Genomic DNA, 15,113 nt, shown 5'->3' with positions numbered 1-15,113 from the left:
AATGAATGAATGAATGAATGAATAAATGAATGAATGAATGAATGAATGAATGAATGAATGAATGGGAGCGAGAGATTGGGAGGCACTGGGCGGACACCGGGTTATCTTCTTTCCGCCACGTAATTATTCCCGGCAAGTCTCCCACCTGCCGAGGGGGTCCGGATGTTGCAACGTTCCATGTGATATGATTAGAGACGTTAGGGAGTGAACAGGTCTGGAGAAGTTTCTTACGACCAGTCATTCTGTGACGGAGCTGAAACGAGGCGGAGGAAAGCCAGGATCTTGAGTCCTATCTGGATTTTATAATGTTAACTCTTCCTGTCACTGTTCACCAAGGGCAGATGGAATTACGGCTGTGATTGGACTTGTGTGAGAGGCAGGGTAGTGACTACACCCTGGAATGGTCACCAGTCATGATACACAACCAACCATTCCAATTTACACCTATGGACAATCTGGAGTCTTCAACAAACCTTACAATATATTCTTAGAATGTGGGACGAACATCCACACCAGCTTGAGAGGAAAATTCTAACACAAAAATCCTTTGCCCAAAGTCAGCTGGGATAAGGTCCAGCTCCATGTGACGGATAGATGGGTCAATATACGACTCCTTCAACTTCACTGAGCATGAATAGGCAGTTATTTATATTTACCCAAAAAGACGCATGTCGTCGCTTAGCTGTTTTAAAATAAGAACCGTATTGTGTAAAATAACTTTAGGGCGTCTGAGGGTTCTGTGCCTCATTACTACTGCGTATGCCCATGTGGCAACATTTTATGTCTTGTGCACGCGGGTGGTTCCGAATGGTAAAGATAACCTTACGGCCCATCCAAATGAGAGGATAAATCCAGGATTTGGCGCCACAACGGAGCAGCCTGCACAGCATCCAATATGACCACGACTGTGATTTGTGTTTCCCAATTTTACGCTATGTTTTTCCACCACCACAGTCTCCAACAAAAGCATTTCTTTTCCCTCTCGTTCTCTCTCTGACAGAGTTAAAGTCGACCGGCACTGCTCACCACTTCTCCTTCTTGCTAAACTCCAGCGACTATCGAATTCTTCGCATGGACGAAGACCACGACCGCATGTATGTGGGCAGCAAAGATTACATCCTGTCTCTGGATCTGCACGACATAAACAAGGAACCACTCATTGTAAGGAGTCGTGGATTGAAAGAACTCCGGAGACGGTTTGGCTAAAGTTCTGTGTTTGAATCTGTTGATCTTTTTTTTGTTTTTTTAAAGATCCACTGGCCCGTCGCCCCTCAGAGGAAGTCTGAATGTGTCTCGTCTGGAAAAGACACCAATGTGAGTGTTACAAATGCACAACAGAAAAAATCATGTTCTGCTGCTGGCCTAAATCACGGTTAAAATACTGCACACCAAAAGTTAATCATTCAGAATAGTCTTTTAGAGACATCTGATAATCCGACCTTTCAACATTGTCAAATCTGGTGCAAATGCAAACGATTGAGATCTCCAATGTTGAATCGTGACTCGGCAGGGCTTCGCCGGGTCACCGATTGGTGACTGCTACTACGCTGAGGTCATCGGTAATGTGAGGGTAGGGGGTCTTCTTCCAAAATTCCACTTGGCTGTCACACTCTCATCCAGGATAGCGACAGCGTTGATTGCTGATTGTGAACAGCTGCTCTCAATGACGCTCGAGGGAGCAGTTCCTGGTCTCCACATATCACATATGTATGTATCTTGAGGGCTCAAGGCCCGGGCGGGGTGAAGACCCTCTTGGAATCTCGGTTTATTATTCTTCCAATGAATGAATCGTCTTTTTGGGGTGGGCTCAACATGTCAAGACCGCCTGTATCCGGCCAAAAAGTATATGTATACTTTTGGGGTCCCGAACCCAAAGTCACTCAATAATGCCAATTTTAAAAGGAGTCATTTTGGTGTATAGGGAATTCAACTAAATGTGGCCCAACCAGAATTTAAAATGTGGCAATTCGACCCACAAGGGTTTTCTTTTTGTAAACATATTTTCCCATGGAGGTTTGTTATTGCTTTGTTTGCTGCGCACATGCTGGACGCGTAGCCGTGATTCAAATCAGTTCAGTTCAGTTCCTTCCAATTTTCACTTTAAAACATGGAAACTCCCCATTGTTACATGATAGTCTTTTTCTCTGTCAAATGATTGTTACATGATAGTCTTTTTCTCTGTCAAATCTTATTAAAACCCACGCGGGCCCAGGGAGAACATGCAAACTCCACACAGGGAGGGCCGGAGGCGGAATCGAACCCGCACCCTCCTAACTGTGAGGCGGACGTGTTACCCAGTGCGCCACCGAGCCTGCTATTAATATAGGCAATTGAAAACATAAAAGAGGGGGCATCAATTATTTTAATTTATTGCTATTCAAGGCCACTTAACATTGGGACTTTAATCAGGAAATTTTAAATTGCAAATAGTCCCATGGCCGAGTGCATAGGGAAACAGCTGTCTTAGCAAACTGAGAGAAGAACCTGCCAGCAGCACCTCTTCTTTATTTGCTTGTGGAAGTGTTGTGGTGGCCATCGTTACCATTGAGGTCATCCGCATGCGGAACAAGCCACATTACTCATGTTTTCGAGTGCCAGTACTCAAATATTTAGAGCCAAAGAAATTTTCAGGACAATAAAATTGGGTTTCCCCACAGTCCCGACCCTGACACTCCTTGCACGCTGCGCAATTCTGTTCTTTAGATTTTCTCTGACAGCATCGAGTAATCTAGGCTCCGGCCCGGGGCCGAGCATGGAACCGAGCTGCCAAACAAGCCAGCAGCGGAAATAATGGATGGCTCACTAGGTTGGCAGAGAGCTTATTAACCACCAGTGGGGCATTGCGTATTACGCAGATATTTCCTTTTTCTTTCTGCGTTTTTTTTTTCAAATTGCAATTTTTTTTCATTCTCAAAAATACATAGTTAAATAAATAAACAAGATGGAATGAATGAATGAATGAATGAATGAATAAATAAGTAAATAAATTAATTAATTAATAAATTAATAAATAACAGTAAGTAAGTGGGTGTGATGTGATGTCCCTAGAATGAGGTTCTGGTTAGACCTTGGTTTTAAGGTGACGATACTATTCACGTAGGATTTAATAACAATTAGAGAAGCAATTTCAAACTGGTATTTAATAATCAAATTTTTTTTCAGATGAACTCAATAATGTAGACAATTAATTCAGTTGTATTTGTTTCATCTGAAGAGATCCTAACAAAAGTGCTCACAATTGTGTTCTCCCAAAGGGCGAATGTGGCAACTTCATCCGTCTGATCGAACCGTGGAACCGCACTCACTTGTACGTGTGCGGAACGGGAGCGTACAACCCCATCTGCACATACGTGGACCGTGGACGCAAGTCGCAGGTAACCGCAAACTCCTTGTGCCACTCCACCATAAGCTTTCTCCTTTTAACAGTCTTGTCTGTCAATGGAGCTCAGGTTCCACTGTGCTTTTGTTCCATCATTTTCTGCATGGCTGGGCTTCCATCATAGACACCAAACAACACAGTTGTTCGCATTGTGAAAAGTGCTATCATATTAGTTTATTGGTTGACAGCAAGTGATATTAAGAAGGAATTTTAAGGGGGACACATTATGGAATACTGTTTGCTGTGACGAGACATGCAGCGAATTCCTTGCCCGTAATCTCCCCATCCACCTGTTTATACAGACCAGACTCTGTAGGTCTGTCTTTCTATCTGGCTAAAAGCCTCTGAAAAGCCATCACTACCAACGGAGCCTCTCATCCATCATCGCCCTCTTAACTCCGCCCACCTCGCGCCCACGATGACCGACGGCGAGCGGGACGCAGCTGCCGGCCTTGCGCTTGCCTGTTTAGGCTCACCCTTCAAACGGGGCGGGGGTCACGTTTCATTCTAAAGATCAGTTGGCCTGCTTTCATTCAGCGTTTTAAGTAAGCCCTTACCGGAGACAGATTATGCTTTTATCACAATATAAAACAGTTCCCCTGTGTCTTAATAAACAGTCTGGCCAATTTTGGTTGAAATACGCTAAGGGTGAAGAATTACAATATGCTTAAGATCCACTTGCTGTTACAACGGCTCTGCCTTCTGCATGAAGTTTGCATGACATGCACTTTTACATTTCAATACTTTTTTTTTTCATTAAATCCTTACCTCGTTCCCAATTTTTGTTCGTCTATTTGCCGCTCTTCTGTTTGTGTCATTATCGTCCAGCGGACAAATCCGTCTTTGTTCACGCGTCAGTAACGCGACGGCCAAATGTGCCATGTCTGTCTTTTAGGGCTCCTACTACCTCCAGGCCCCCAAATCTGGAGGGAGAACCAATCGGGCAGCAGACCAGAGTGCCACGTCAGAGCTTTTGGAGGCCAAGGTGGGCTTTGAGAAGGGGGCTCTGTAAAGAAACCAAATTAAAAGTCTGGTGCCCACCTGGAGAGCTCACTTTCGGAGTAGCGATGACATGGCTTCATGTCAAATAAACAGCCTCCTCCATGACATACCGTAGTTACCTCGGGGGTGAAAATGAGAAAATCAAATGACAGAGGTCACAGGAAGTCGACCAAAAACGTGGAAAAAAACTGCTGTTCCGTAACTAGTCTTCATTTTAAAAAAGAACAAATCAAGATCTAATATTAATGTCATTATTTTATAGTATTACAGGCATACTTTTCCTCAGAGTCCAGAAAAAAATACAAAATAAAGTTTTTATTTTATTTAGATAATTAATTAATTGCAATCAATATTAACAAGTCGAAGATAAAATTTCCACACAACATTCACTATCGTAATAAAATGAATGTCAAATTTCACTTTCCTAATAACATTTTAATTGTGGGTGCCACATGGCTAGTGGCGTGGCCAACTGGCTTTGAAGACTCGACCGAGGTGCCGGATCACCCGGATCCGGTGTTGACACAGATGATAAAGATGTCCTCTTTTCACTGTAGGGATAACGAGTTCTCTTTTTTTCTGAGCCACTAACATCACAGGCGCAGTGGAGGGCATTTTTTTGAAAGGCTCTCAGCATTTTTCCCCTCAGCCGCCTTCATCTCACCGATAAAACCGCCTTTGTGTGCTTTTGGTTGCCCTCAGCAGATGCAGTGGTGCCTGCAGGGCCGCAGCCAAGCATTCTTAACTCCACATTGTTTAGTTAGATACTCATGTTGTTTCCAAAACCCGCCGCCTTTAACAGCAACTTCAAGGAGGAACTTTTTTTGCCCCTGTCCAAAATCTATTCTCCAAACACAATAAATCTATTAGCAAGTCACAAGGGAAGTAAGAAAGTAACGAATTACTTTTTCTTATTCCCCCGACAGGAATATATTTTCCGCCTTGAGCCGGGCAAAGTGGATTCAGGGAAGGGAAAATGTCCTTTTGACCCCAAATTGAACAGCGTCTCCGCTTTGATCAGTAAGTAAATGTTGATTTGTGTTTCACTTAAGCCTGCCGCACACATTTTTAACAACTTTCAGAATGTGCGGGATTCCCAAATAATGAAAGAAAATAAATCTTTTGTGCTTACTGTTCGTACCCAGTGAGATGACCACACCCGTATCACCACTGACAATCTTTTGCTCTCCTTATGCCGCAGTACGGCGTGGAAATCCAAATAACAAAGCGGGAATGGCGCAAATTTGATTTGACCTGAGTTTAAAGCCTCAGATTAGGATAGAGGATGGAAGGTCCTATTTATCAATTTGCGGGTGGTCTGGTCATCGGTGTACACTGTGCAGGTGGTCGGACATGACCTTTGGTGACCTTTGTGTGTGACTGCGCGTGTGTGCAAGTTCTAAGTTGCCACTTGGGCAGGCTAAACTGTTGAGCATTAAAGAAAATGATATTTTATCCGTTGATACTTTTATAAAACACACACAAGAGACTCTGCAATCACTTTACATGAGGAATTTACTCGTATGGTGTCAGAATTTGTAAATATTCGAACGGCAACTTTGGCAATGATCAGCTCGTGGTTGAACGCACAGATTTAATCTGCCTCATTTTTAAAGGGACCACTGTATTTTAAAATGGGTCAATTTGACAGGCTAGTTACAGCTGCCATTCAAACTTTTAACGTCTTCCCCCCCGTTAATCTCACTGATTGCAATTGATTCTACATATCCTATTGCTCTTCCAAATATCGCTGATTACCCTCATGGGGGTGATAGGCGTGTTTTTGGCGGAAGTATTGCCAGGTCAACAGGTTTGACCCAAACGCGGCACTACAGGCAGATCATAATCTAATTTGTCTTAGTGCTGATCTTTTTGAAGGGAAATCACCACCATCATGCACCAGGGACATTTTGGAACGTTGTTGTGAGATGATTTAAATGAAATGTGGCGGGTGTGACACCACTATTGAGTGATTAGCCTTTCTGCAGCGTGCGGATCACATGATGAGCTATTTTGCTTTTGTGTCCGTTATGACTTCACCTTGGCAACGCCCTCAGTTCTCTATGTGTGTGTATGCCTTGACAGATGGAGAGCTGTATGCGGGAGTCTACATTGATTTCATGGGAACCGACTCGGCTATCTTCCGTACTCTGGGGAAGCAGACAGCCATGAGGACCGATCAGTACAACTCCAGATGGTTGAACGGTAATGTCCCGACGAGACGTTTGTTCCACAGCCAACAATAATTCAACAAATTGGTTCCCTGCAGTGTTTAGCATGTCTGCCTCGCAGGTGAATCGTCCTGGGTTTGAATCTTGGCCTAGGAACAAATGAACAAATGGGTACACACAATCACATCTGTGGACAATTTTCATCGACGGGCTAATAGCTGGTAGTTGAGAATCACTTCATAACAAGCAACCATTAGGTAGATAACATTTGTAAATATTAGGGGTGTAAATCGCGGGTTTTGTCACGATACGATATCATATCGATACAAAGAACTACGATACGATATTTGCCGATATCTTAAAGCCTGCTGGGATTCATTCACGATATATCGCGATATAGTGCTCTACGATCGATATATACATATTTTTTTTTAAATAAAAAATATAGAACAATATCCTGATTTATAACAATTCATACGCAAAATCAACAAGGTATTGCAAACTCTTTATTTAGGAAATTACAAGAGTATTGTAGTATACAAAGTGCTTATTTTAACACTGAACTTTGATGTCGTGTTTTTTCTTTAAATGTGCGGCGAGATTTGTCCTCCCTGAATATTTGATCACCGCATGGCAGGATTTACAAACTGCACGTGTCTTGTCCGTTGAGCCATCTTTTCTTTGGAATCCAAAGTGCTTCCAAACGAATGACTTGAAGCCTAAAGGGGAGCAAATTTCCTCGTCTTTTTGGACACTAGCCATAGCACCAGCCCAGGAGCCGCGTACTAGTTGTCGACTCCCCTTTCACGTGCCTGCTCTGCTCACAACACAACAACGCCGCGCGCACTGCTTCCGGAAAGAGGAAGCGAGCAACAATGAACTGGATTTCAAAATAAAGTCGCGTCTAATGTCCGAGGTCAAACACGGCGATATAAATCGATGTTTACGTTTAGCATCGATGCCAATAAATCGTAGAGCATTATATCGATTAATCAATGTGTATCTATGAATCGTTACACCCCCAGTAAATATCCTCGAAAAAAAGAAGCGTTAGTCTGTTTATTATCACTCTCACCTGAAGGATACTGTCAAAGAAAAAAAAAACATGACAACACAGCCTCTGACATGCTAATGGTTACATACAATGGGAAGGATCATAGGTTAACAATTAGCATCTATTGAGTAGTGATGTTATCCTTTAAGCAACAGATATCTGAACACAAATGATGCTGCTGAAATACCATATAAGAATACTCAGGCGAATAGTTTTTATATTTTTATATTATCCTCTGCAAAGAACAACAAATACTATTGCCGCACTGATAAGCCAAGAGAAAGTTTCAATGCCAAGTTTCACGCACCAACAAAAATGAAGAGTGTGACAAAAACAATTTAATTCTAATTGTCTTTATCGGATCCAAGTGTACGTACCTAAATTTTCTTTGCTAATGGCTGAGCGCACGTCTGCAGAAGCCCACAGCGAGTTCGGCATCGATGGGAACTTGACAGCGCATCAATAGTGACTCATACAGCTAATGAGCCACAATTGGGAAAGCATCATCAGTTGATGTTGCCAAATCAATTTCAGCCTCGCCCCTTGACGTCGCACTTCTCGCAAATCTTCCCCTAACCCCGTTACCCCCGACAGCATTCCCTTGAGCCTAGTCCATGGAATCGTTACACCTGAGTCCCACTCATGAGTCATATGATGCTCGCTGTTCACAGGTGGGAGCATTTGAAAGGAGAACTCGAGAAAATTTGTCAAAACTTCCTCTTAGTGGTTAGATGTGCAAATTGTCCCATGTTGTTAACTAAATCGACAAAGTATTTATTCTAAAAAAAATAATACATTCAAAACACAACTCTCACATTCAATACAGGACATGTATTAAAACAATGCATTCATAAGCAAATCCCCTTAAAGACAGTAAAAGCATCAGTTGTATTTTCACTCACGGAGGCACCACTTCATCTCCAAATAGACTAATAACTAAACTAAAAAAAACAATACGATTTTTTAAAAAACATCAGCTTACCACTAGAGTTAAACTAAATACTAATTACCGGTCACGTTACTGTCCAGTGTAAACCATCTATTGTCCAATGCTGTGTCCAAAAATATTTTTTTTTGTTTTTATGATTGGGGGCGCAATTCCACAATATTTAAACGTCCTTCTCAGACTGCAATGATATGTCATTTACTATAGTTGTGCAAGGTGTTGGTAAGCGCTTGGAAATAGATCTCAAAAGTGCTTGGAAAATATGTGTGTGTGTGTTTTTTTTGTCCTATAACATTGCTGTTTTGCTGTATTGGCATAGGTGGGTGGATGGGTGGGGCACCTTCTCCTGGGTGTCCGTCCCATTAAGTGGCTGTGTGTAAGTGCACACCAGGAAGCCATTTTGACCACTGCTGGGTGGGACAAATTGAATTGGTGTCATAGGGTGCAGTACAAAGCAAAAACACGGATGATTCGACTCCGTAATCATACAAATGGTTATTGGGGCCAAATGGCGTGTTTGAACAGCGACCCAAACCTCAACCCTCCCTCCTTTGGACCAGTAAATTGTTATTCTGGGCTCGGCTCTTGGGTTTGGTCAGTTTCTTGTCAGTTGTCTCATGGTTACAATCATCTTTGTATTATTGTATGTCAAAGCAAGCCTACCGATTCTGTTTGACGTCCAATCCAAGATGCTTGTAGTATCTGGTGTCGTAGAAAATTGAGCCATTTTCCTAAACATGTTTTGGTCAGAAACTTCGTTTTACTTGGATTATAGCTAGATATTTTATCCTAGAAAAATTATGAACCATCACATTTATTGATATCTTGGTCTTGGTTGTCTGCCACCTGTTCAAGGATAATCAAGGATAATAATAATGTCCGTGTTGTGTTTTTTTTTTTCTAGACCCCACATTCATCCATGCACACCTCATCCCTGACAGCGCCGAAAAGAATGACGACAAGCTGTATTTCTTCTTCCGGGAGAAGGCCACCGAGATGGGTCAGAGTCCCATGAGCCAGTCCAGAATTGGACGGATCTGCTTGGTGAGTAAGAAACCATATTTTGCCGATGATTGCTTAAACAAGTAAACTAACCCAGTGTATTCATACACTTGCAGCTTGGTAATAAGCAAGCAACGTTATGATTGTATTTGTCCAACAAATGGTTTATTAGGGATGTTTTTGGCCGCGTGTTCCAAAGGCTCTTTGTGGACAAGTTATACGATGCAATGAAATACAGCTTTGACTAAACACTTGTGTCAGTGTGAGGATCCTTTAATTTCCCTTTTAAGGCAAAGTAATGATAAAAATTTGTATCCCAGTGTCACCGAGACACAGCAAGTACATCGTGCAAATCATTTGGATGGGGCGAAAGGCGTGAACAAAGTTCATAATTTCCAGCCCGTGAATCATATTGATTCCCTTCCTCAGTAGTAAAAGTTGGCCGACCGCCCTTGCGCACAGGGGCCCTTTTGAAGTACGGTGCTGTTTTTGTTCTACTGGGCCAACAGCAACAGCGGCGCCAACGCGGTTAGCTCAAACGGCGTTGACTCGCACAGCTGCGAGTCCGATGTAGATATGTGTTAGATTCGTCGGGATGGATCACCCAATGCGCCCTTGCGTCCCCGCAGAATGACGACGGAGGCCATTGCTGTCTGGTGAACAAGTGGAGCACGTTTCTCAAGGCCCGTCTCATCTGCTCGGTGGCCGGAGCCGACGGTGTCGAGACCCACTTTGACGAGCTCAGTGAGTCTATACACAAATACGCGCACACAAAACTTCAGTGTCCTTTTCTTCACAAAATCTTTTAGCGGCATGAACTTTGTCCGTTAACATTTCTAAATAAATTGCATCACATTTAAAGTCGCAGGGTTCAAAATGGAAGTGTCAAATTAACTGATTAATCGACAACAAATCCTCCTCCATGAGTCGTCACCTTATCGTGGTGGAGGGGTTTGCGTGCCCCTATGATCAAATCAAATGATGTACAAATCAATCATCAAATTAATCATCTCCTATTTTAATAATCGAATAATTGTCTAGAGCATTCTTTTAAGCTAAAGGAACCCGTTGACTGAATGCCAGCAATAAAATGACCTGCAACAGAATGATCAGCCTGCTGCAAATAAAAAAATGTGCATCTGTTAAGAGTTTAGCCTTTGGCGCATATTGCACCTACCCGTACCCTGATAGGAAAGCGACGACTCTGTTATATGACTTGTAACCACAACAGTAAGAAAACAAAGCCCAAAGGTCCCAACAGGTCTTGACAGATTCACTATCTTGCCCTTCACAGATTGAGCCATTATCTTTCTCCTGTGAAAAAGAGAATGCTACAAGAGGGGAAATTGAATACAAGTACTTCTGCACTCATCAAAATAATAAAAAGCTAGGATGGATCATCGCGGCCTGTCCGTTATTCACAAAATACCACAAAATAAGTCATGACATGCGTCATACAGTATATTGTATTTACACTATGGGTATATATTTTTTTCTGCTATTGCATCGAATGCGACGCCACCATCTTATCTGGCACGTGACGAACAATAAAGTTACACTGACGCAACTTGTTCCAATTTATTTCCCCTGCGCTCCTCCTGCCTGTCAAACAGATGACTCACAAATTTCTCCCTTGCAACGAAGACAGCCATTACCTGTCATTTTCATACCTCGGCGGCGTGTGAGGATTTGTCCTCCTTCCGATCAAAGCGAGGGTGTAGAATGAGAAATGAGGGCTGTTGTATTTATTATTTATCTTCAGTTCAATATGTCCAATTCAACTCTCCAGTTTGTGTTATTGGACGAATAAATCTGTGCAAAGATCAAAAAAGCGCTAACTGATGTCTGACTTGTTGATAAAGATCACAAGTTAGAGAGGAGAGGACAGCGTGTCATGTTTATTTTTCTTTGTGTTTCGCTTAGGGCAATTACTGTCCTTCACTGTTCAAGGCCAGTTAAAACAAGTGAACAAACGATTGTTGCGCAATATTAACAAGGCCAACAGAATATGTTCACCTATCATTCCTCGCCACATGTCAAACTTCATGTATTTAATTTTTTTTGCTCCTTTTTGGGTTTTGGCTTGCATTTTTCTCTCACTAAATCCATCAGTGGAGATGTAGAGCTCGCAAGTGCCTGGAGCCTCCAGTCTGCATATGGCTCCTATTAGAGGCGTTTCACCACAACATCCATGTTTTACTTTTATTCCCCGACGACACGTAGGAACAGTAACCATTGATAAATCAATCAATTAGTTGATAAAGATATGAGACAATACTATAAATATAAATAAAAAAGTGTAAAGACTATTTTGTCCCAGTAAATACAATTTTGTTTTATTTTTACTTTTTTTTCCACGTCAAAGAAAATTACTCATAGTCAAATTCGAAGTTGAAGTTTCCTTTATTTTCCTTTCCAGGGGATGTTTACATCCAGCCGACACAAGACACCAAGAATCCTGTCATCTATGGAGTCTTCTCAGTTTCGGGGTGGGTGTCTTGATTGCATTTGCAAAAATACCACAGACAAGTGGCTGTCTGGGCCTGATAGCAACTTCTCAAAATGTGAGGAGAAAACACAGCAGAGGCAGACATGTATGATTTACATACTGTTCCTCTGGTTTGGCATCAGACATGTTGAAAGCAAGATGATAAAAGCACTGCTAATCATGGAGGCACACTAGAAACGAACACAGCATCGAGAACCCCGTGCTCGTGGCGACTCTTTGGCAGCACGTGGGCGTCTTTTTATGTCAGTGTGTCAGACGGCTCATGGTCGTGAGAGTATGTTTGCGTTTCCTGGGAAGTAGCTTCTACCCATCGCATGCGGCGCCCTCTGTCATTATCTCGGCACTCAATGGCTTGTTCTCCCGTCCAGATCTGTGTTTAAAGGCTCGGCGGTGTGCGTCTACTCCATGGCAGACATCCGCATGGTCTTCAACGGTCCTTTCGCCCACAAGGAAGGACCCAACTACCAGTGGGTGGCCTACACGGGGAAGATTCCCTACCCCAGACCTGGCACTGTGAGTGGTAAACATATTCATAGCAAGAACCCAGGACCGCAGGAACACACAAATATGATTAGAGACACGACAAGACTTAAAACTTGCAACCTTAAAAAAATATATACAATGGATACAGCCATGTTTTGGCCATTTTTTGGTTTTGTTTTTGGCTCTGGGGCTCCCCCTAGAGCACATGTGTCAAACTCAAGGCCCGGGAGCCAGATACGGCCCGCCACATTGTGCATCAAATTCGTGTCATTACTAGAATTGCAAATTGTCTTCACTTTTAATATCTTTGTTTTTTTTTATATTTGACCAGGTTTTACTCGTCTGATTTGGAAGCGAGTTATTTGTCAGTTTGTTTTGTAGCTTTTACTGTATATAAAAGTGCTCATACATTTATTTGGGTCAACAGTCATAATGGACCACCGAAAGAACCTATGACTACAATGCGGCCCACGAAAAAAATGAGTTTGACATCCCTGCCTTAGTATTACGGGAAAACATTTATGGCATTTCCAGCAATTCAAGAGAATTAAATCAAATATGGTTGAAATATGAGATGATTTTTTTTTTATTCCAAATTCAAATGAATTGAGTTTTATTGAATGATCCTTAATTTACAATCAAACCATTACATGCTCTACTGTCCCATTTGTGAACCCAGTGTCCCGGAGGAACGTTCACCCCCAACATGAAATCCACCAAGGATTACCCGGACGAGGTGATCAACTTTATGAGAAACCACCCCACCATGCACAACGCCGTGTACCCGGTACACAAGCGGCCCCTGGTGGTCCGGACCAACGTGGACTACGAGTTCACCACCATCGCCGTCGACCAAGTGACGGCCGCTGACGGAAGCTATGAGGTCCTCTTCCTGGGAACAGGTCGGTGGAAAGACATCAACCATATTTATTATTATTATTATTATTATTATTATTATTATTATTATTATTATTATTATTATTATTATTATTATTATTATTATTATTATTATTCATTACACAATTTAGGTTCCAAACTAAGGTGTCAACGGAAAGTCAGGGCTTCAAATTAGCCTTTGAATAGTTTAAAGTTGGGGTTTTACATTAAGGTTTCAGTGGTGGGTTAAGGCTTCACTTTTTTCATTTAAATTGGCATTTTGATTTAAATTAGTACATTTTTGGGTGGATTTCAGGTTGAGCCACTAAGACAAAAACTTTTATTAATTTATTTTTTATTTTATTTATATTTACTAATTCTCGGCTATAAGATGGACCACACTAAATTGGCTACTACGTCATCTTATGATGGATGGCGTCAAAATTTGATGAACACTGAATGTTAAAATTTGATGAGCACTGAATGTTATCCTCATTTGTGCTTGTTAGATCGCGGAACAGTGCAGAAGGTGATCGTATTGCCGCGAGATGACCTTCAGACCGAGGAGCTGGTTTTGGAAGAAGTGGAGGTCTTTAAGGTTTGTCGCTCTGGTCTCGCTGCCTTTCCCTATCGTCTTCTGGTTTCTCCTTTGAGGTGAGAGGTCCCAATGTCTTGATTGTTTTTCGGCAGGTTCCCACCCCAATTACCACGATGAAGATCTCATCCAAGCGCGTAAGTAGGAGGAACATCTCACAAAGCGACCGTGACGCAGAAGGTGTCATTGAACGGACATTTGCTTCCTTCAACAGCAACAACTGTACGTGGCGTCGGTACTGGGCGTGACGCACCTTGCGCTCCACCGCTGCGACGTGTACGGCGAGGTGTGTGCCGACTGCTGCCTGGCTCGGGACCCGTACTGCGCCTGGGATGGAAAATCCTGTTCCAGATACTCGGCGTCGCAGAAGAGGTGCGTTCGTTTAAGAATGTGCACAAATAATTTGTTGTACTCTCAATTTATGTGAGTTTGCTTCGCTTTGTTTAGTTAATTTTAACAAAGAAAGCAGATAATAGACAAACCCAATTGGTATAGCCATGTTATATAAACATCTTGGGTAATGGGCATTATGATATAAACAAGCAAATCATATTGATGGATAATACAAAGTTTATCCTCTTTATCCTCAATATTCTCCATGTGTATCAATGTCTGTTCCATACTACCCCCTAGTGGCAAAGATATGTACAATCAAAAGAGCAGCACAATGATGTCAGAAAATACCTATATTCTTCATATTGTATTTATTTGTGTTATAATTGTATGTTTTCTATCAAGTACAATACTGTAAAGTGTTAAATAAACACTTTGATCATTTTAGACGCAGCCGCCGTCAGGATGTCAAGTACGGCAACCCCATCCGCCAATGCAGAGGCTACAACTCCATTAGTGAGTTTAGAAATAGCTTTACACATGCACTTGTCCAAACACATGGCCCACCACCAGACTAAAAGTTTATATCTACTAAAGCTACTAATTCCTGCATTGTTTGTTTTCCAGCCAATAAGAATACCCTGGAGACAGTTCAGTATGGTGTAGAGGGCAGCACCACGTTCTTGGAGTGCCAGGCCAGGTCCCCCCATGTTTCTCTCAAGTGGCATCTTCAGAAAGAGAACAGTGACAGGAGGAAAGAGGT

General features: G+C 42.3%; 1 protein-coding gene across 2 annotated transcripts in view; it reads left to right on the top strand.

The window, feature by feature from the left end:
• The window catches only part of sema3fa (sema domain, immunoglobulin domain (Ig), short basic domain, secreted, (semaphorin) 3Fa), a 38,588-nt gene that overhangs the window by 20,954 nt on the left and 2,521 nt on the right, over nucleotides 1-15,113 (top strand). The window contains exons 3-18 of one of the 2 annotated variants that reach the window (XM_061291181.1): nucleotides 1,001-1,161; nucleotides 1,252-1,314; nucleotides 3,255-3,374; nucleotides 4,275-4,364; nucleotides 5,308-5,401; nucleotides 6,467-6,586; nucleotides 9,457-9,596; nucleotides 10,184-10,298; nucleotides 11,974-12,043; nucleotides 12,432-12,576; nucleotides 13,226-13,448; nucleotides 13,932-14,020; nucleotides 14,113-14,154; nucleotides 14,232-14,389; nucleotides 14,799-14,866; nucleotides 14,978-15,111. In XM_061291181.1, coding sequence (XP_061147165.1) covers nucleotides 1,001-1,161; nucleotides 1,252-1,314; nucleotides 3,255-3,374; nucleotides 4,275-4,364; nucleotides 5,308-5,401; nucleotides 6,467-6,586; nucleotides 9,457-9,596; nucleotides 10,184-10,298; nucleotides 11,974-12,043; nucleotides 12,432-12,576; nucleotides 13,226-13,448; nucleotides 13,932-14,020; nucleotides 14,113-14,154; nucleotides 14,232-14,389; nucleotides 14,799-14,866; nucleotides 14,978-15,111 — 1,832 coding nt within the window. The remainder of the gene's footprint in view (nucleotides 1-1,000; nucleotides 1,162-1,251; nucleotides 1,315-3,254; nucleotides 3,375-4,274; nucleotides 4,365-5,307; nucleotides 5,402-6,466; nucleotides 6,587-9,456; nucleotides 9,597-10,183; nucleotides 10,299-11,973; nucleotides 12,044-12,431; nucleotides 12,577-13,225; nucleotides 13,449-13,931; nucleotides 14,021-14,112; nucleotides 14,155-14,231; nucleotides 14,390-14,798; nucleotides 14,867-14,977; nucleotides 15,112-15,113) is intronic. The other variant, XM_061291182.1, reaches the window with a different exon arrangement.

The sequence above is a fragment of the Syngnathus typhle genome, linkage group LG11, assembly GCF_033458585.1.
Source record: "Syngnathus typhle isolate RoL2023-S1 ecotype Sweden linkage group LG11, RoL_Styp_1.0, whole genome shotgun sequence".
NCBI classification, from domain to species: domain Eukaryota; kingdom Metazoa; phylum Chordata; class Actinopteri; order Syngnathiformes; family Syngnathidae; genus Syngnathus; species Syngnathus typhle.
This window is presented reverse-complemented; position numbering and strand designations above follow the sequence as displayed.